This window comes from Sarcophilus harrisii, chromosome 3 (assembly GCF_902635505.1).
Source record: "Sarcophilus harrisii chromosome 3, mSarHar1.11, whole genome shotgun sequence".
Classification (NCBI taxonomy): Eukaryota; Metazoa; Chordata; class Mammalia; order Dasyuromorphia; family Dasyuridae; genus Sarcophilus; species Sarcophilus harrisii.
In genome coordinates, this window is record NC_045428.1 from 9,017,556 (window position 1) to 9,038,606 (window position 21,051).

At 51.6% G+C, this 21,051-nt stretch overlaps 1 protein-coding gene across 1 annotated transcript in view; it reads right to left on the minus strand.

Annotated features, from left to right (window-relative positions):
* Nucleotides 1-17,768, minus strand: part of MROH2A (maestro heat like repeat family member 2A) — a 49,950-nt gene extending 32,182 nt beyond the window's left edge. Inside the window, exons 1-13 of the mRNA XM_031961106.1 lie at nt 17,691-17,768; nt 17,474-17,605; nt 13,874-14,036; nt 13,069-13,167; nt 12,099-12,250; nt 10,988-11,131; nt 10,453-10,545; nt 9,655-9,733; nt 7,535-7,648; nt 6,092-6,168; nt 5,113-5,232; nt 4,544-4,654; nt 2,163-2,307 (exon numbers count right to left, since the gene is read on the minus strand). Coding sequence (XP_031816966.1) covers nt 2,163-2,307; nt 4,544-4,654; nt 5,113-5,232; nt 6,092-6,168; nt 7,535-7,648; nt 9,655-9,733; nt 10,453-10,545; nt 10,988-11,131; nt 12,099-12,250; nt 13,069-13,167; nt 13,874-14,036; nt 17,474-17,605; nt 17,691-17,768 — 1,507 coding nt within the window. The remainder of the gene's footprint in view (nt 1-2,162; nt 2,308-4,543; nt 4,655-5,112; nt 5,233-6,091; nt 6,169-7,534; nt 7,649-9,654; nt 9,734-10,452; nt 10,546-10,987; nt 11,132-12,098; nt 12,251-13,068; nt 13,168-13,873; nt 14,037-17,473; nt 17,606-17,690) is intronic.
* Between the last annotated feature and the right edge of the window lie 3,283 nt (nt 17,769-21,051).

The window sequence follows — 21,051 nt, forward strand, 5'->3', positions numbered from 1 at the left end:
CAACATCTCAGTGAGAGGGTGATGTTATTATCCCCATTTTACAGATGAGTAACATGGGGCTGAGGGGGTGACATGGCCCAGAGCAGCTAAGAGTCCTGACTCAAGTGCAACGCTGTAGACCCTTGCCCAGTGACGAGGGGTCACACGTTCTGCCCCAGCACAGCTGGCTGCTCTCTCCCACCAGTACATGCAAGTCCATGAGGAGATGGGTGGACACAAGTTTGCCATACGAGTCATAGCGGGGCCCCCAAGTGGCAGAGTGGAAGGGCAGGCCCTCCACGGCGCTTCCTCCTCCGAGGGTCCTCACAAAGCTGCCCGCCAGACGGGCATCAGGCGGGCTGGCTGTTAGGGCTCAGAGCTGGCCAGTCTGCTCCTGGGCAGGATCTCAGGGGGCAGGCTGGGCTGGGTGGTCCATGTCACACAGCCTCCCTGCTGGGCTCACCCTTGAAAGGGAAGCTTCTGGCACATAGTAGGTACTTAATAGATGCTTTCTGTTTTTGCCCTTCCTGCCACACACAGGGCAGGGAGGTAAGGAAGGGACAGAGCATGGCCTGGAGTCAGGAGGACTCCCCGAGTTCTCATTCAGCCTCAGACACTGACCGGCTGTGTGACTGTGGGCCTGCCATCCACCCAGCTTGCCTCAGTTTCCTCATCTGTCAAATGAGCGGGAGAAGGCAATGGCTCAAGTAAACCCCAAGCGGGTCACAAAGAGTAGGACACGGCTACTTGGCAACAAAAACAATTGACACAAAATCCTTGCACATTAAAGGAAGAGAGAGCAGGGAGGGCAGACCCTTACAGTCGTCTCAACTAAGCTTAGGGGGAATTCTGCATGAATGATTATCACCGGTTTGAAGCCAGAGGCAGGAAGAGCAATGAGAGGCTCCCTGCTGCTCTATTTCGGCTCTGCCGGGGTGTGCTCTGTCACAGACCGCTCAGACTTGGTCCTCCTGCCTAGAAGGGATGAGCGCCGGCCCAGGCCCACTGCCCGCTGACCCCGGGCCGTGATCAAGTCCTTTTTTCTGCCACCCTCAGGCCATGACTCTCCAGCTGTTCACTGCCCCAGCATCTCACAGGAGGTGGCTAAGAGTTCTCCCTTCATTTGTTCTCTTGCTCCCTGAAAACACCACAAAACCTTCTCTGGTGTGTTCTCTAGTCATTATTATCAGCCAGCAAGGTTTGCAAAGCACTCTATATCTATCTCAGTTGAATTCACAACAACCCGATGAGGTGGGCACTGCAAGTAGCCCCACTTCACAGATGAGGTAGCTGAGGCTCAGAGCAGTTAGTGAGTAGGTAAGTGACAAAGTGCTATGGGGTGAAACAGCCAACAGAGAATTATTACGTTCTTGGACTTCACATCAGAGATTCAGCAGGTTCAGGGACCAAGGTCTTGATTTTTCCGCCTTCTCCTTTTGCGTATCCCCTACTGGAGCCAAGGAGCCCACTTGTGCCTGGCCAGGACCATGAGTCAGGGTCTCCTTGGCAAGGCTGTCCACAATCAAGTTCTTCAGCCCCAGGTTGGCGAGCCCATCTCTGAGTCTGGGGTCCGGCCAAAGAAAGGCCTTTGTGCACTTGTGCCGGCTTGTGCTGTTCACTTCCTCAAAGAACAAGGACCCCGACACTGGAGCACACCCAGATCTCCTGGACCTTTGGGTCTGAGTGCCCCCAACTGTCCTCTAAACTCTAGGAAGCCTCTATCCTGCTTTTCAGCATGCATCCCCCAGGACTGAGCCTCTTCTAGTCAAGCCTCCCAAAGAATCCTCGTTTTTCCATCCAAGCCTCCCAAAGAATCCTCGTTTTTCCATCCAAGCCTCCCAAAGAATCCCTGTTTCCATCGGCCCTGGCTCCGTCCCAGGTGAGAGGGGGACCGCTCTCCTGGCCCGACTTCCTGTTTCTCTGAAATGAGTCACGCAGGCCCTGTGGCCCTCACACCTCCCTAGGCCCCTTCAGTGAGTCATCTGCAAAAGCTCGCTGCCTTTAGGGAGTCTGCTAGAACACAGGGTTCTCGATAGAAAAAAATTAATACCGAAACATCCCGTAAATGACACATGCCCCTCCAAGGGGGCAGAGTGTGGGAGCGCAGGAGGAAGCAGGCCCGTCCCCAGCCCGCGCCATCAGCCAGGCCCCGGGGGCCCAAGGAGGCCGCCGGGCTCACTGACCTTGTCCTCGCCTGCCCACGTTGGTGTTGGACTCTTTCTGCTGTCGCTGCCGCTCGGCCAGGTTGGTCAGGCTGATGCAGATGGGAGTCAGGGCCTCCGTGTATTCTGTCTCCATGATGTAACCCAAAAGTTTCAGCCAAAACTCCTGCAGCCTCAAAGAAGAGGGGGCAAGAAGGGAGACCGGGATTAGCCTCAGTTCACTGGCCTTTGAGTCCTGTCCAGAAGGGCTGGCGGTGAAAAGACAAGGATCCCAGAATTACACAAGACACAAAGGTGGATTCTGGGAAGGACAAAACGGTGTTGGTTCTAGAGGGGGGACACCCTTACATATTAGGGAGAGAAATCCCCTGGCCTGAAGGAACCACATCCTCGGCGCAGAGGAGGCAGGTAGGGTTGTTCAGCCAGTGGAGAACAGGAGGGGGCACCCCAAGCCTGGAGAAGCACCAGGGTCATCCTGATTCCAGAAAAGGAAAGCTGCAAACTCTAGTCCTAGGAGCCTAAAACTTCAATTCTTGGCGAAGTTCTAGAAGGCGTTATTAAAGGGACGGCCCCTGGCCAGTTATAAAGGGGACCGGTGATCCCAGGAGCCGGCAAGGCCCAGTCAAGGAGAACCCGGGCCCAGATGATCTTATTTCCTCTGTTTTTGCCAGCATTTCTGGTGCTTTACATGGAGTCTCCTCGACGTTGGAAAAGCCTGGGTAAAGTTTCTCAGGACAGTCTTGTGGGGAAGGAGAATTGTGGGCTGGGAACGCGTGGAAGTACTGCCCGTGTGGAACTGTTTGTGTGACCTCGTACGGATAACGGGGGCTGTGTTTCTTGTTTTCACAATGGGCGGGGAAGGGAGCAGAGGGAGGGAGAGAACTTGGAACTGAAAAGTAAATTAAAATCTAAAAAAGGACATTAGTAGGAAGACTGGTGATGGTTTGGTGTCAGGCGGGGAGAACCCTGGCGGGAGGGCACCCTCAGGAAATTCCCACTTGGAAAGGGGAGCCAACATAGAAGAATCAGAAAAGATCTCGTCAGGCTGAAATACTGAGCTAGATCTAAAAGGATATTTAATGAAGATCAATGGCGTTCTATACTTGGGGTCCAAAAACTCAGCTGCACAACTAGGTGGCAGTTAGTCTGAAGGAAACCTGGGGGTTGCAGCGGACCACAAGCTCTGTGTGAATTAAAAGCATGATGTGACCATGAGCAAAGCTCGCACAAGCTTGGGCTGCAAAGGGAGGAGGGCGTTGAGGATGAAGGAGGCAGCAGTCCCAGTTTGTGGGGCCCTGGTCAGGCTGGCTTGGGTACCATTTTGGAGGAAATTGGCACTTTGGGGGGCACGGGGGGAGACCCCAGCACTGAGGGAAGGGGATGAGCCGGAGCAGGCGTGGGGGGCTGGAGCGGTAGGAGGTGGCAGTCTGCCTTGGGGCACGTGAAAGGCTGCTCTTGGAGAGAAGGATTGGGCCGGGGGCAAGGCTTCTGCAGGTCCTGGTTGGGCCAGGTCCAGCTCTGTGCTGCCACAAGCCGGACCGCGTGGTCAGCATCCTCTGCTCAGCCCTGCATTCGAGCCCTTTTGTCCCCTTCCTGAATCCCCCTTGACCGTCTCTGCCACGAGACCCCAGAAGCCCCTTCACCTGGACTTTCTCACACCGGAAGTTCCCTCTGCTCCTCCCAGAGCCCCCACTTCTAGAGGTCCCGGCCAGTCACGGCTCCAGAAGGTCTTCCTGAGACTTTCTGCCCCCCAGAAAAGGCCGGGCTTCCTCCCCCGTGTGTGGGCCCCAAGAACAGTGGGTCACTTGGCGCACTGCCCGGAACTAGCAAGGGCTCCCAAGTGCGTGTTCACTCGATGGCGTAGAATGGTTTCCCCCATTCCCTTCACTGCTCCAGGGACACAGAACCATCGGGGACCAGGGCAGGAATTGGCGCCCTGCTCAGTCACTCCTGAGGAACCTTCCTGGGACCGTCACCTTATTCTGGTCCCTCAGGCAAAGGTGACCCCATTTCCGAGAACTCTCCGGGCTCACCCCGGGTCACTCTGAGTTCTAGAAGTCCATCCCCCTCCTCGGGAGTCTGGGGCCAAGTCCGGGCAGCCCCTGAGGGATGCGGCGGACAGAACTCGGGTCCGGAGCCCGAGGCCTCAGCGCTCCCAGGGGCCACGACAAGCTCTTTCCTCCCAGGCTCCCGGCCAGCTCCAGGTGGCCAGTGGAACCCAAACTCCGACCTCATGGCCCGGAAGGCCGGGCACACCCGTGGCTGAGGTGGAGGAGCCCCGGCCCTTGCTCCCCTCCCAGCCCTCACTGCGTCTCTCACACTCTAGGGCGCACAGTAGGTGTTTGAGAAAGGCCCTTGACTTGGCGCCTCAGCAGGCTCCCTGCCCTCCCGAGGTCACTCACATTGATCACCCCGCTCACGGAGGCCGTGATGATCCTCACGGTATCCATGGTGACCTTGTGGACCATCTTCTCCTCCAGGTCAGCCTGAGAGCAGCTCTCCTGACGATTCATCTGAGTGCGGAACATGAAGGGGAGTGCACTGCTGAGCCTCCCACAGTGTCAGCCTCCCACAGCGTCAGCCTCCCACAGCGTCAGCCTCCCACTGCACCGGCCTCCCACAGTGCCGGCCTCCCACAGTGTCAGCCTCCCACTGCTGAGCCTCCCACAGCGTCAGCCTCCCACAGCGTCAGCCTCCCACTGCGTCAGCCTCCCACTGCGTCAGCCTCCCACTGCACCGGCCTCCCACAGTGCCGGCCTCCCACAGCGTCAGCCTCCCACTGCGTCGGCCTCCCACAGCGTCAGCCTCCCACAGTGTCAGCCTCCCAGCTTTGGGTCCCAAGGAGCCTCTGAGTCCATGGAGTCCCGGCCCCAGGGCCTGAACCTTATCCTGACCCTCTGACCAGGGGCACACACACACACACACACACACACACACACACACACACAGTGAGTCCCCCGCGGCCCCTCACCAGCTTGTAGGTGGACAGGATGAGCTGCAGGGAGACGTATCTCAGGCCCCAGCCCCGGACCCGCTCCTGGTAGCCGGAGATGGCCAGCTGCCCAATGACGCGCAGAATGGCCAGCTTCACCTGGCGGAGGAGGAGAGGACGCGCCCTGAGGGACAGGCCGGGGTCCCAAACGCGGGCCGGGCCGGGTCCCCGAGGGTCCGCTCAGACTCCGGACCCCCAGGGCGCAGGGGCCGGGGCACTGAGAGCCCGTGGCCTAGGACAGAGCCCAGAACAAGGCCGAGGTCACACGGTTCCCCTCTCAGGGCCTCAGTTTCCCAATCTGTCCACAAGGGTTTGGACTGGGCTTGGCGTCCAGGCTGGGCGCTAGGAGCTTGCTTGTCCCCCCCGGGGGGCGACTCTCCTCATGAGGCAGTTTTCCTCAAGTCAGACCCAGATCTGCCTCTGGGAGACCCCCCAGCTCCCCCCGGAGACCCCAGCCCCACGCCCCCCGTCCTTAGGACCCTCAGTGGTTAGCCCAGAAGGAGGGGCTTCCTGTGCCAGGGCAAACACAGGTCTGGGCAAAATAAGGGCGACAAAGGACAATCCCCCCTTAGAGACACTCCCAGAGGGCAGAGGGCCTTCACCCTCACCCAGCCTGAACACAAGGCCCTCCCCGACCCCCACAAGAGGCCCCCCAAGCTCCTCTTCAAGCCTCCCAAGCCTCTGGGTCTCCCTCTACCCTGGGCTTCTTCGCCTCCAGGTCGGAGGACCCCGGAGGAGTCTGGTGGGGCAGGTGAGTCCCCCTGGCTGGGCTACCCTGCCCAGAATCTTCAGCAGACATAAGCCTGCTCACCCCACTCTGGAGGAGCTTCTTGGGGTCCCCAGGAAGGGGGGGCCGCCCCTCTGGGCTTGGCCAGGCTGACGTCTGGCCACGGGTCGTCCGACCGGCCCATGGGGACCCTCCCAGACCCCTCCCTCCCCTCCCCCTGCCCCATCTCACCTTAGCTCGGGGGTCACAGAGGGCGTTTCTAACCACCTTGACGGCAAAGTGCAGGGTCCTGCTATTCATCTCAGGCACTAAAAGGGGAGCTGAGGTCAGCGGTGGCGAGGTCCTGCTGAGACCCCTAGGCCGCCCCTCCCCCTCCGGCTGGGGCCCTTCCTCACACCAGAAAGGCCTCAGAGGCCCGGTCCCAGCCTCCTCCCTGTGGGACCTCAGGCACATCACTCAGCCCTGGAGGCGGGTTGGCTTCCAGAGGTTGGACCTTGGGGTCCCTGTCAGCTTGAGATAGACCATACCAGGCCTCCTCTACCAGGAAGACCCCCTGGGCCCCTGTAGCCCATGTTCACCTTCTGACCCGCCCCAGACCCTGGAGTCCACCCCCTGCCCTTTGGCCTGGTAGGATGCGTCCCTGCAGCCCCACTTGGGGTCCCTGGCGGCCAGGCCTGGAGCTTATGGTCCCGTTTTGTTAAATTAAGTGATTTGTTGGAAACGACTCTGATGACCAATCTGCACAGGCTTAATCCATAAGTGCGGATATTCAAATTCATCTCAAGCCTAAATTTGGGCCAGTTTTAATTCCCTCCTGGCTCAATCTTGGCCCCACCCAGGCCGCAGCCGGAGCCCAGTGATGACCCAAAGGCCCCCTCCCCCCTCCGGTGATGACCCAAAAGCTCCCTCCTCCACTCAGTGATGACCCAAAGGCTCCCTCCCCCATTCAGTGATGACCCCAAAGGCCCCCTCCCCCACTGGGTGATGACCCAAAGCCCCCCTCCCCCCTCCATGATGACCCAAAGGCCCCCTCCCTACTGGGTGAGGACCTGAGCCCTTTCCAACCAGTGCACATTTTATTCCCAGCCTGGCAAGGTGCTGAGGTTATGATAAGTAACCCTATTTTGACTGAGCTCTTTCATGGCTGCTTATTGATCAGTGGATGTATGGATCCTGTATATAGTCCTACGTTGCTGCCTCTTCCACTAGAATGCAAGCCCCTTAAAGAGGAGGGCTCGTTTCATTCTTTGCCTTTGTATTTCCAGAGGCTAGCCCAGTGCCTGGTACACAGTAGGTGCATATTTAATGCTTATTGACTGATCACTGAATGGGTGTGGGGGAGGCGTAGAGGGGATAGGGAAAGGTCAATAGAGGGGCAAAGCAGAGAGGGGAGGGCCACTAGAGCAAAATGCTGGGTGCAGAAGTGGCTGCTGTATACTTCTGCCAAATATGGGGGAGAAGCGAGGGGGGTGGGAGAGAGCAGAAGGAGTAGGCCCAGAAAAGATTGTCATGAAACAAAACCCCTGAAATGTATTTCTAAACAAGATGAGAAAGGGGCTACTGGAGGACTCACGGCCAGCTGGCTGCCCAGAAGCTTCCCAGGTGGAGATGAGCCGGGCAGTGAGGGCCGAGCCAGGCCCAAGGCCCCCTGGACAGTCCCCTGGGCCTACTCACCGTCAGCGCTGAGGACAGCCCGGAGCAGGGTCAGTGTCCCCACACGGATGGCCTCCTTCCCCGTCTGCATTTGGTTACGGAAGAATTTCATCAGCTCATCAGGGTAGGAGCGAGCTGGGGAGGAGGGAGCAAGGAGGAGGGATGAGGGTCTGGAGACCCAGGGAGCCTTGAGAGGCTCCCAGCACCACTGGAGAAGGTCTGCTCTCTGTCTGTCTATATGATTTTCTCTCTCTCTCTCTCTCTCTCTCTCTCTCTCTCTCTCTCTCTCTGTCTCTCTCTCTCTGTCTCTCTCTCTCTCTCTCTCTCTCTCTCTCTCTCTGTCTCCCCTTTTTCTTTGTATCCCACCCTCATCTTTCATCTCTCTCTTATCGCTGCTCATGTCACTGCTATCTTTCTGTCTGTCTCTCCCTTTGTCTTTCTGTCTCTGTGTCTCTGTCTGTCTCTGTCTGACTCTGTCTCTCTGTCTCTATCTCTGTATCTCTCTGTCTCTCTTCCCCACTTTCATCTCTCATCTCTGTGTCTCCTTCCCTCTGTCTCTATGTATCTCGCTTTCTCTGTCTCTCTATCTCTGTCTCTCTCCCCCACCTCTTTCTTTGCCCCCACCTCTTTCTTCCCCACCCTCATCTCTCATCTCTCTCTGTCTCTCATCTCTGCTACCTCACTATCTGTCTCTTTCCCTCCCCCTCCCCTTCTCCTCCCTCCTGATTATAGGCCCTTCCTCTCCCCTTCCATGCACCCTGAGCTGGTTCCTCCTCTCGGGCCTCTAGCAGCAGACACTAGAGTCCAGCTCAGCCCCTCCTCACATGGGGGCTCCCTCCTTCAGGGCAGACAACAAGGCACAGTCCTAGAGTTTCCTGGGGCTCTAAGGACTGCAGGGGCCTTTCTTGGAAGAGCTTGTGAAGGATTTTAAAAATCAAAGGAGAGGCGGAAACAGTAAATACAGGAGAGAAAATAGGACAGAGGGAAATGCACAGCTGGTAATCATCACTATGAATGTGAATGGGACAAATTCTCCCAAAAGGATGAGAACAGCGGAGTGGATTAAAAGTCAGAGTCCTACATATGCTGTTTACAAGAAACACATTTGTAATAGAGAGTTATACAGAGTAAGAGTAAAAGGCTGGAGCAAAAAAAGTGGGAGCAGCGATTCTGATCTCAGACAAAGCAAAAGCAAAAATGGATCCAATTAAAAAGATAAGAAAGGAAACTACATCTTGTTAAAGGGTACATGGACAATGAAGTGGTATTGATGCTAAACCTATATGCACTGAGTAGTAGAGCATCCCAGTACTCAGGAAAGAAGTTCCAGGAAGAAATAAACAGCAAAACTGTAGTAGGGGGGATCTCAACCTCTCCCTCTCAGATTTACATAAATCTGACTACAAAATAAACAAGAAAGAAATTGGGGAGGTTACTAGAATCCTAGAAGACTTAGATATGGTAGACCTCTGGAGAAAACCAGATGGGGAAAGAAAGGAATATACCTTTTGCTCAGTGGAACATGGCACCCAAATAAAAACTGACTGTGTAATAGGGCATAAAAACCTCACAATCAAATGTAGAAAGGCAGAAACGGTAAGCAAATCCTTTTCAGATCAAAGTACAATAAAAATTAAATGCAACAAAGGGTCGGGAATAGACTAAAATGCAATTGCAAATTAAATAATCTGTTCCTAAAGAATGAGTGGGTCAAACAACAAATCACAGAAACAATCGATCATTTCCTCCAAGAGAATGACCATCATGAGATGGCATAGCAAAGCCTGTGGGGTGCAGCCAAAGCAGTTCTTAGGGGGAAGTTTATATCATTAAATGCTCACATGAATAAAATAGAGAAGGAGGAAATGAGTCCAGCATGCAACTAAAAAGGTGAGAGGAAAAAAGAGGGCAGGGGCTTGTCTGGGGTCACCCAGGAAGACTCGAAACCACATTTTGCTGACTTGAAGATCTCTTCTGGGGCCACGCTAGTGGCCTCTGTAGAGCCCCAGGAACTCATGTATAAGCCCATTCGCAGCCCTCCCCCAGGACATCCCCAGGGGCCTCCGGAAGTGAGCAGGAGACCCAGGTGTGAATATTGGGCCCCGGGGCCCACATCTCCCCAACTCCAGCTCCTTCCTCACCCAGAGCAATAAAGCATTGGACAACCTCGGCCAGATTTTCGCTGCTGAACTGCTGGAGGGCCGGGGCCTTGGAACAGACCTGCAGGGAGGAGGGAGAGGAGGGCAAGGGAGGAAGGGAGGCAGAGGGGGGGACAGAGGAGGGAAAAGGAGGAAGAGAAAAGAAGTAAAAAGAAGAGAAGGAAGGAAGGGAAGGAGAAGGGGAGAGGAGGAGAAGGCAAAGGAGAGGGGAATTGTCAAAATGAATTCTGAGTAAAAGGGGAGACTAGAGACGGGGATCTTTAACCCATCCCTCTCACTAATTGTGGTTTAAACGTTCTGAGCTTCAGTTTTATTAAATGATCACCAAGCTCCAGGCGAGTTCACAGTGTGACAGGACAGCCCAAAGTTAATGATCTGCCTTGAGGGGGAAGGGGAAGAAACCATTCTACAGAACTCTGGCCAGATTCTAACATGTTGGAGGCACCATTGCCCAGGGGAGGACAGATGGGACAGAATCAATGGCTGCTCTTTCAAATCCCAGGGCAGGACCGTTAGATCAGTAGCAGCCAGGCCTCCACCCAGTGGTCTGCTACTAAATGTTTAACAACCAACTCTTGGTGGGGGGCACACTCTCGGCTTTTTACAGGCCACTTGGAGCTGGCTCCATAGGCCACAGCCGAGAGAATGAAAATCATCTTAAAATGTCCTTAAAGCTCCTGATTCTCAAAGACCCTCAGAGCCTGAGCCAGAGGCTGGCAGTTGCCCTGGGCACCCCTCAGGGGACTCCTTCCATGCTCCATTGCCAGATCACCCCCTTACCTGGATGTGCAGCTCGGTGAAGATGGTGTGGAGCTGCATTTTGGGGACCGGCGTGTTACTGGACACGGAGACTTCCAGGATCTGCCTCAGGATCTGCCAAAGAGAGATGGACTTGGGCCAGGGGCTGCTCCCTGCCAGGGGCTGGCCTCCCCATCCTGGCAAAGAGGGCTCCAGAAAGAGCGACTGGTGAGCAGAGGCAGGGTGGAGCAGTGGGGAGGACCGCTAAAAATATTCTACACACACTCACACACACTCCCTCTTAGAGGACTTTGAATCTCTACACTGTCCCCCTCCCCAAGACCCTGCCTCCCCCCCAGGATCCCCAAAGGATGGAAACTTCCCGAGGGCAGGGATTATTTCCTTCCCCTCTATATTCCCAGCCCCTGCGGATGCTCTGTGGCCGCCCAGTGGCTACCCCAACCTGGGGAGGAGGCAGAGAGCCTGGACAACAGCTCCTGCCTTTCTTGTGTCCTGGGTTCACCCCAGACAATGAGCCAGAGCTTGGGGGCCCCGAGCAGGGAGGGCCGCTACTCACCTGGGTGATGAAGAGGGCCTCCACGCTCCCTTGGTACTCTGCCAAGAGCAGGGGGATGTAGTCATACACCTGCTCCCGCAGCTCCTCGATGGGCAGGAGGAGGCTGAGCATGGGCCGAAGGGACTTGATCACGGCCAGCTTGACCTGCCCCCAAAAAAGACCTCCTAGGTCTCAGCCTTCTGTTCCCCAGACCCAAGCCTTTAGACATGATGAAGGAAGAGGAGAAAGAGAAGTGAAAGGAAGAGGAAGAGGAGAAGGGAGGAAAGGAAGAGGGTAGAGGAAGAAGTAGAAGGAAGGGAAGGGAGAAGAAGGAGAGGGAAGAAGGAAAAGGTAAAGGAAGGAAAAGGGGAAGGAGAAAGTGAAGTGAAGGGGAAAGAAGAAAAGAAAGGAAGAGGAGAGGAGAAAAGAAGAAGTAAAGGAAGAGAAGGGAGGGAAGGGAGGAAAAGAAGGGGAAAGAAAGAAGGAGAAAATGAAGTGAAGGGGAAAGAAGAGGAGAAGCAAGGAGAATGAAAAGAAGGAGGAGAGGAGGAAAGGAGGAAGAGAAAAGAAGTAAAAGGAAGAGAAGGAAGGGGAGGAGAAGGCAAAGGAGAAGGGGAAGGAAAGGAGGAAGAAGAGAAGGGGAAAAAAGAAGATGGGGAAAGGGAAGGAAAAGAATGAGAAGGGGAAGGAAGAGAAGAAAGAGAAGGAGCAGAAGAAAGGAAAGGGAAGGAGGAGAAGGCAGAAGAAAGGGGAAAAGAAAGAGGAAGGAGAAAGTGAAGTGAAAGAGAAAGAAGAGGAGGAGGAAGAGAAGAAGGGGAAAGGGAAAGGAAGGAAAAGAAGGAGAAGAGGAAAAGAAAGAGAAAGAAGAAGAGGGGAGGGAGAAGGAGCAGAAGAAAGAGAAGAGGGGGAGGGAATGAGGAGGAGAAAGCAGAGGAAAAAAAGGAAGAGGAATGAGAATAAAAAAAGGAAAGAGAACAAGGGGAAGAAGGAGAAGGAAAATGGAAGAGGGGGAGGAGAAAGAGAGGAGGAGAAAATGAAAGAGAAGAAAAGAGAAAAGACAAGAAGGGAGGATAAGGAGATGGAGCTGACCGATGCTGATCCCGGGCAGCCTCCCTCGGAGCCCGGCACTCACCTCAGTGTTCTCACTCCGGAGCCACACAGTGACAAAATGGCGGTACATGGGCAAAAGCTTATTCATGAAGTGCTCCCCGGTCATGATAGGGTACACGCTGTCCTCCCAGTGCTTCAGGTAAAACTGGATCGCTTCACAAAACGTTTCCATTGCTTCATGGGAGGTAGCAGGAGGGAAGGAGGTCAGTGAGGAAGGTGGTCGGAAGAAGCCAGGCTCTGGCTCAGCGGGGGATTCGCCCCCAGCAGGCTCCAGCTCTGTAGCCCCACGGGCAGACACCCAGGGTCACTTGGGAGAATCATTCCCACTCAGTCCTTGGATCTTTAATATCAGGGACCTGATTTCCTACCAAAGTCTGGAGTGTAGTGAGAGGACCTCAGGTGACCTCCAGATATGTCCCTCTTTCTGCCCAGAGTACCCTTCTCCCTGTTAGGCTGGAATCCCACTCATCCTTCAGAATTCAGCTTAAATGCCGCCTCGGCTACGAAGTCCACCCTGATTTCCCTGAAGAGATGTGATCTTTCCTTCCTTTGAACCCAGAACTTTGTCTGGAGTTTCACTCACTACAGTTTGCCTTGTATTGCCTGGGTATTTGTCTTATGTATCATAAAAGCTGATGTTTATCTGGCTCTCACTATGTGCCAGACACTGTGCTAAGCACTTTGCAGCATTTTCTCATTTGGTTCCCACAACAACCTCTTCTGTTCTTTGGAAGTAGCTACTATTGTTATCCCCATTTTACAGATGAGGAAACTGAGGCAAACAGAAGTTCAGTTGGTCACATGGCTAGTAATTGTCGGACTCATATTGTACCTCAGCTCCACCCGATTCTGGGCCCAGCCTCGGTCACCCTTTGTATCCCCCGAGAATCTGGCAGAATGATGGATTCTCAGTGATGGATGGATGGGTGATGCTGGGAGAAAGTCACTGTCTTCCCCCCTTCCCCCTTCCAGACCACCCAAGGGACACTCACCACTGCAGAACACCTGCCGCATCTTGGCCCCATTAGCCAGTCTCAGCATGGTGAAGATGGTGGCCAGCGTGATACCCATGTAGGGCATGAACTCAAACACTGTAAGGAGGGACAGGGAGCGGGGAGTCGCCCAGCATCCGAGTCCTCCACACCCGGTGACCGCTGGTTCTTCACTTGTGGTCATGGAGACGGGAGGGATGGGAGAGCGGGAAAGAGAAGGGGAAGGGGAGGGAGGGAGGGGAGATGGTGAGGAAAGGAGGAGAGAAAAGGCCGTGGAGAGGAGGGAGAAGGAGCGAGGGAAAGGAGGATGAAGGAGGTGGGGAGTGGAGAAGAATGAGAGGGAGAGGGGCTCCAGGGAGAGGGGCGCGAGAGAGAGGGGCACCAGGGAGAGGGGCTCCAGGGAGAGGGGCACGAGAGAGAGGAGCACGAGAGAGGGGGCACGAGAGAGAGAGGGATGCAAGGGAGAGGGGCAAGAGGGAGAGGGGTGTGAGGGAGAGGGGTGTGAGGGAGAGGGGCGCCAGGGAGAGGGGCACGAGGGAGAGGGGCGTGAGAGAGAGGGGCGCCAGGGAGAGGGGCACGAGGGAGAGGGGCATGAGGAAGAGGGGCATGAGAGAGGAGGCACGAGAGAGAGAGGCGCGAGGGAGAGGGGTACAAGGGAGAGGAGCATGGAGAAAATGGGGAGTGGAGAGGTACTCAAGGGAGAGAGATGCGCGAGGGAGAAGGGCAGGAGGGAGAGGAAAGAGAGAGAGAAAGGAGCGGGAGAAAGGGGGCTCAAGAGAGAGGGGCAGCAGGTCAGCGCCCTCACCATTGGCATTGGCCAAATTGGCCAAGGTGATGAGCACAAACTCGTCGGTCAGAATCAGCGGCTTGAGGTGGTGCTGCAGCTCATACATGACGAGGTTAAAGTGGTTCCGGGACAGGGCCACCAGCGTGTCACTGGCTGTCTCTGCCAGCAGGTAGTCCTCGATCTGCAGAAGAGAAGGTAGGAGCCCAGAGAAAGACACCTGCCTCCCGACCCACCACCGCAGCAAACCAAAGGCTCCCCTGCTCTGTTCTTCTTCTTCCTTCTCCTCTTCCTCTTCCTCCTCCTCCTCTTTCTCCTCCTTATCTTCCTCCTCCTCTTATTCCTTCCCTTCTTCCTCCTTATTGCCCTCTTCCTGCCCTCTCTTTTTTCTACCCCACTTTCTCCTCCTTCTCTTCCTCCTTCTCCTCTTCCTCTTCTTCCCACTTCTTCTTTTTCCCCCTCTTCCTCCTTCATTTCTTGTCCCTCTCTCCACAATCTCACAGGGAATCACACTCTTCCAAATACCAGTTCTCTCTCTGCTCTTTCAGAGAAGGATTTCCTTCCCAAAGACACACACACACACACACACACACACACACAAACACAAACACACCTCAGCATGATATAATGGAAAGGGCATTGGTTCAGAAGTCAGATCCAAAGTCTACCTCCGATGCCATTATGCGTTACCTTCCCCATTAGAACAGAAGCTTCTTAGGGGCATGACAAATAAGTATCATGGGATAATAAAGAATAAAGCACCAGAAGAAAAAACCATCATGAAATCATATGAACCACAGTCCCAGAGTTGAAATAAGATCCAAAACCCTCAAGACTCTTCCATGGCAGCGATAAGTTAACTAAGAAAAATAGTGGGAGACAAGAGCATCTGCAGAGACAGAATCAGTAAGGAGGAAGAAAAAGATGCCCGGGAGGTTCAGCACTTAGATCAATGGATGGAACAGCTCAGCAAAATGCTGGATTCACCGAGGGATGGAATTGTTCTGATGGAAGACCAAAGAAATAGCAGAATTAGCCAAAGCAACAAGACAATGAAATTTAGGAATCAGCACCATGGGGAGCAGATTGAAGGAGGTTCTAGATAAAGAGATGCCAATAGAAGAACATGCTAAGTTCAACTTGACACATATATTGTCAATAAACTCTAATTCAATGAGAGAGAGCTTGTATTGCAGATGGCCAGGAAGAAATACATCTTGCATTTTAAAAGGCCAGTCCAAATCACTCAAGACTTCTCAACCACATACGAATAAAAGGAGACCTAGGAATAATAGTATATTATAAATCAAGAAAAATAGGATTATGTTCCAAACGTTTTAGCTAGCAAAACATAGCATGTTTTTATAAGAGAAAAAAAATTAACACAGGAATTCCAGATATTCCTAAAGAGGAAGTCTAATCCAACTGAGCCAATCAAAGCCTTTGATGTATAACTTGACCACAAAACAGAAGTCAATAAATGAAAATTATTCTAAATTATTCTAAATCTAAATCTAATCTAATCTAAATTCTAATCTAAATCTAAAAATTATTCTAAATGAATGAGTTTTGATTCCACAATCTATTGTAAGCAGATCTTGCTATTATCACTTTGATGTCCCCATTTGTAACACGATTATCTTGGAAAAGGCAGCTGAAAATTGAATCCCCGTGAAAGATGGACAAAAGAAAACAAGTAAACTCGGGAAAGAGGGAGTGGTAGAATAGGGAAAGATGGTATCACCATGACAGTGGATTTTATAAAAGAAAAAACAGGTGGTTTTAAGGTAAGGATAGGAAAAGGCCAGAATAAACAATGGCAAAGTAGCAGTCCTGTGTGGGAACATGAGAAGAATAGGAAAAGCTCTGAAAAAATCTTCAATAATAGCAGAAACTTGAGAATTATTTAATTAACTAAATTGAGGAGAATTTAGGAGTATGTGTGTAAAACGTTAACATCACTGAAATAAAATGCTTCCATAGTTATAAATTTATTAAAATTATATGTAAAAATAATTAATGTTTATAATATCTAGTTGATGAGAGGGGAGATAGAGCACTATAATGCTGAATAAATGAAAAGTACTTTTTTTATGAAAAGGGAAAGAATTTCAAAAGGAGTTTAAAAAGAGAATCCATCATACTGTTATCTATTTAACATGTCTAGGACTGCTTGCCATCTGGTGGAGGGGGTGGAGGGAGAGAGGGGAAAAATCGGAACAGAAGTGAGTGCAAGGGATAATGTTGTAAAAAATTATCCTGGCATGGGTTCTGTCAATAAAAAGTTATTTTTAAAAAGAGAGAATGTACCATTATGGGGTCTATAAGAAAAATACCTGAGGCATCAAGATACCTAGAAGTTTAGAGCAGTGGCCATCAAACTCAAACTATACAAGATGATCCCTGTGAGTTCCAGTTTGACCTAGAAAATCACATATTAGCATTATCTATGTTCTATTGTGTTTTCATTTATTTTGTGAAATATTTTTCAAATATAAGGACAGAGAAATGGCCAAGGATAGAGCACCAGTCCTGGGGTTAGGAAAACCTGAGTTCAAATCCAATTTCAGACACTTATTAGTTGTGTGACCCTGGGCAAGCCACTTAACTCCAATTGTTTCCAAAAGAATCTTTTTCTTCCCATGACATTTTAATCTGGTTCAGCCTGTGTTAGGCCATCTCCAGGATAAAGGAAGTAAAACATATTTTTTTCTATTTTTAGAATGAAAGTTTCCGCCAATACTTGAAAATTAGAAGTTATACACATGATTCCAGACAAAACTGAATTCAAAGTGCAAAAGTATTGAGCCAACTGGACGGGGAAGCTGGATCACACTTAAGGAAATCTTAAAGATAGGTTTGTGTACAACTATATATGCACAAATACGTATGTATATATGTACATATATACATGTGTATATATATATGTGTGTGTGTATATATATATATATATATATATATATATATACTTTAAATAGACACATATACATACATAGATAGAGAGAGATGGAGATGGAGATGGAGGGAGAGAGAGAGAGGGGGAGAGAGAGAGAGAGAGAGAGAGAGAGAGAGAGAGAGAGAGAGAGATCTCCGTACGTATGTGTGTCTATTTAAAGTGGGCCTGTGATTTCTTTGGCACATGAACTCCCCTTGAAGAACATCCCTGCACCAGCCGAGATCAGCTTCTCAGAAGCGTGTTGCCTCCATGAGAGAGATGGTCTCCATGGTCTCTTGGGAGCCCATATTTGTGCTAAATGGAAGAACCACGGGCCTCTGATAGCCGAGGAACGAGGTGGGAGCCACTGCAAAAGAACGCTGAAGGCCTGAGGTGGGGGAGAGGGAAGGGGCCACGGCAGTGGCTGCACTTCTGGGGATTTCCCGCCATTAGCTGCCCCCAAAAGCCGCTGCCAGTGTACACTGGACACATCTGCCGCCGCTTCAGTCGCTCAGCTTAATGGAGGCAGCTTTGTTGCTCTGAACAGTGGAGAAATAACAGAAGAATCTACTCTGACTCCCTCACCCGCCTGCTGTGGTTTCTGGACAGCCTTAATTTCCCCAGACGTTTTTGTCTGTGTTCTTTGGCCGGGGCTGCCTCGGGGGTCCCCAGAAGCCCCCACGCACCTCTTGGATCTCCCGCATTTCCCGGGAGGCCAGGTTCACCAGCGTCTGCACGCACTCCTCGTCCAGCTCGCCCTCCTGCTGGATGATGCCCTGGAGGATGGTGTAGATGCTGACCTTGCGCTTGATGGAGATCTGGGGAGGAAGCGGAGGGCCTGGCGTGGGGCTGGGAAGCCCACTGGCCTGGGAAACGTTCCTGAGGGTCTGGGGCCCCTCTCACTGTCCCATGGGTAGCCCCGGAGCTCAGCACCCAGCCCAGGGCCTGGACCGCGGACCTCTCGTCCCCCAGGGAGTGCATTCCGGCCAAGCCGCGGCAAGGGGCCCAATGCCGGCCGGCTCTGGGGTTGTGGCCCACCTGAGCCCCCAGGAAAACCAGAACTCTTCCTCCCCTGCAGCTGGAATCACCCTTGGCCAGAGGCGACCCGGCTGGGCCAGAATCTCTGCCCCATAGTTTCCAAACACAAGGACCGAAAAGTGGCCAAGGAGAGCAGGCCAGTCCTGGGCCAGGAAAACCTGGGTTCAAACCCAACTTCAGACCTACTATTGTGTGACCCTGGGCAGCCACAACATACCTATGCATACAGAAGTGAACCCCAGCTGTTCTCCCCTCCCCCGGGAGCCCACTGGGCCAGCCCACAGAGGAGTCGCCATCCCCCCGCTGGCGTCCCCCCGCCCTCTTCACCCCCAGCCTGCGGCCCATCTCGTCTCCTGCAGGCCCCCTCTGGAGCGGCACCATGGCCCAGGAATCCCTCATATTTAATGAGCATTTAAAGTCTGCAAAGTACTTTCTGTCGTCATTTGCTCTCACAGCTCTGGGAATTGTGTTATTATTATTTCTCACTTTGACTGAGGAAAAGGGCAGCGGGGTGAGGACCCAAGCCCTCGGGCCCCACAGGGAGGCCCCCGCCCCTGTCCGGGACCCTGGGGCCAGCCCCACCCCTCCCTCAGGCGTTGATAGGGTTTGCCCGGAGGGTTGGTGTTTTGGATGATGATTATGCGGCCAGGGTTTTTTGGGGGGATTGGTTCTTTGCTTTGGGTCGTTAATGGGTTGGAGGTTTGACGTGGTAAATCCTGAAAGAGAGAGTTGGTGAGGGAAATTTAAGGGGGGGGTGGCTGGGGGGGGGTTTTGGTTTAAATTTTTATGACCCCAGGTGTTTGAAAATGAGATTTTTTTTGCCCCTTTGACAAGTGGGGATTTATAAAACTTGTTGTATAATGATGAGCAGGAGGTTTTACTTGGGTTCAGGAAAAATATTTTTTAAATGATTGATTTAATTAGGAGGAAAAGAGGTCAAGAATGGAAGGGAAGGTTTTTTCTTTCGAAGGGTACGGAGCCAGAAAGTGGGGAGTTCAAAGGGAGAGGAGAGGAGGGGGAGAAGATTTTCAGGGAGGAGGGTAGAGAATTTTTCTTTGGGGGAGGGAATTGGGGCAATGATTTAAAAGGGGTTTTTCCCAGGAAGGGGATTTTTGAGTTTACCTGGCAGAGTGGTGTTTAGGTGGAGAAAAAGGTTTTCATTTTGTTTTATTCTTTCAGTGGTGGTTTTTAAATTTCTTCCAGATGAGGGAGGGGTGGGAGGTTGGAGGGAGTGGGGGAGGGTTTGTTTATGGGGTTGGTTTTTCTATGTTTTCAATGTTCTTTCAGAAAACATTGTTGGTAATGGAGAAGAAAGGGGTGGGGAAGGGGAGGAAGGAGGGAAGAGAGGGAGGAAGAGAGGGAGGAAAGGAGGAAAGGAAGGAGGGAGGGAAGGGAAAGGAGGGAAGGAAGGAAGGAAGGGAAGGAAGGAAGGAGGGAGGGAGGGAAGGAGGAAAGGAAGGGGGGGGAAGGAAGGGGGAGGGAAGAAGGAAGGAAGGAAGGGGGAAGGGAGGGAAGAAGGGAAGAAGGGAAGGGAAGGAAGGAAGAAGGAAGGGAAGGAGGGAAGGAAGGGAAGGGGAGGAAAGGGAAGGGGAAAGGGAAGGAGGGGGGGAGGAAAGGAGGGAGGGAAGGAAGGAAGGGGAGGGTGTTTAGAAGGTTTTGTTTGTGAGTTGGGAGGGTTTTTGGGATTTTCTTTTGGGTTGGTTTTTGACTTTTGGGGGGTTTTTTTCTTTTTTTTAGGGGATTTTTGATTTTGTGGGGTTTTTTCTCTTTCGTTAGTGGGTTTTTCTTGAGGGACAGTAGGGATTTTCTTTTGGGTTTTGGGTGTTTAGTGCTTTTGGGCGTTTTTTTTTTTTTGGGGGGTTCTTGGGGAGGGGGGGGTTTTGGGCAGTGTTGAGTGTTTTTTAGTATTGGATGTTTTAGTTTTGTAGGGGGGGGGTTTTGAAGTTTTAGAGTTTTCTTTTTGTTTTGTTTTTAAATTTTTCTGTTTTAGTTTTGGGAGTTTCTAGGTGAATGAGGGATTTTGGTTTTCTTTGAGAGTTTCTTTTTGTTGGGGTTTTTAGTTTGTGTTTTGTTTTGGTTTTAAATTAGTGTTTTGGGTTTTTCCTTTTTTTTCATAGGTTGTTTGGGTTTAGAATAGTTTTGCCTAATTCTAGAATAGGGATTTTGCAAAGGTTAGAGTTTGGGAGTACTTCTTGAGAGACTTTCTCGGTGTTCCTTTCTAGATTCCTGAGGGTTTTGGAATGGGAGAGTTAAGTTGTTGCCGGGGTTTTTTTTTTCTTGTTTCCGAGGTTTTTGCTGTTTGTTTTGTTTTCTGGTTCTAGGTTTAAGATGTTTGGTGTTTCCCAAGGATTCTATAGTTGTTAAGTTTTGTTGTGTTTGGAAGAGAGAGACAGAGAAGAAAAGACAGAGAAGAAGAAGAGCAGAGAGATGGAGAAGAGAGGAGACAAGAGAGAACAGAGAAGAGACAGAGAACAGAGACAGAGAGATGGGAGAGAGAGAGGGAGAAGAGAAAAAAGAACAGACAAGACAGAGAGAGACAGAGAGAGGAGACAGACAGAGAGGGGGGGAGAAAAAGGAAGGGAAAGAGAAAGAGACAATGGAATTTGAGTAAAATTGAGAGAAGATTCATTATGAGATACATTAATGAATTGAAGTCCATGTATTTCCCATATAAAAGGTGATCTGCTTTTCCTAAGATGGGGTTTCATTTTCCCCAGTTATCTTAGAGGAGGAGGTGGAATTTTTGTGAGAGCCTGTTTCGCCATTCTTGGTTACTACTTTCACCTTTAAGAATTGAGAATTAAGGATTGTCTTTTTGTTTTAGTTTTTGCAGGGGTGGAGGGCTGGGCTGGGGGGCACGAGGTACGCCGGCAGATTTGGTTAATGTGTTGGGTAGTTTTGATGAACTGCCTTTCCTCCCACCCCCCATTTCTTTGTTTAAAGGGATGATTTTCTAGGGAAAATTCTAATAACGGTCGGTGTGGCCTTGCAAGGTTGGCATGGGGTTTTACACGTATATTCTCTTTTATTCACTCCTCACAACCACTCTGTGCTGCAGGTATTATTTTTGTCCTCACTTTTTCAGATGAGGAAATTGAGGCCAGAGAGGTTAGAGTGACTTGCCTGGAGTCACAAGGCTCTTAAGTCTATGAAGTAGAATTTGTAAATGTTTTTTTAATCTACAAAAATTTTCAAATTGAAAATGAAATAAAATGAATGCTCCTGT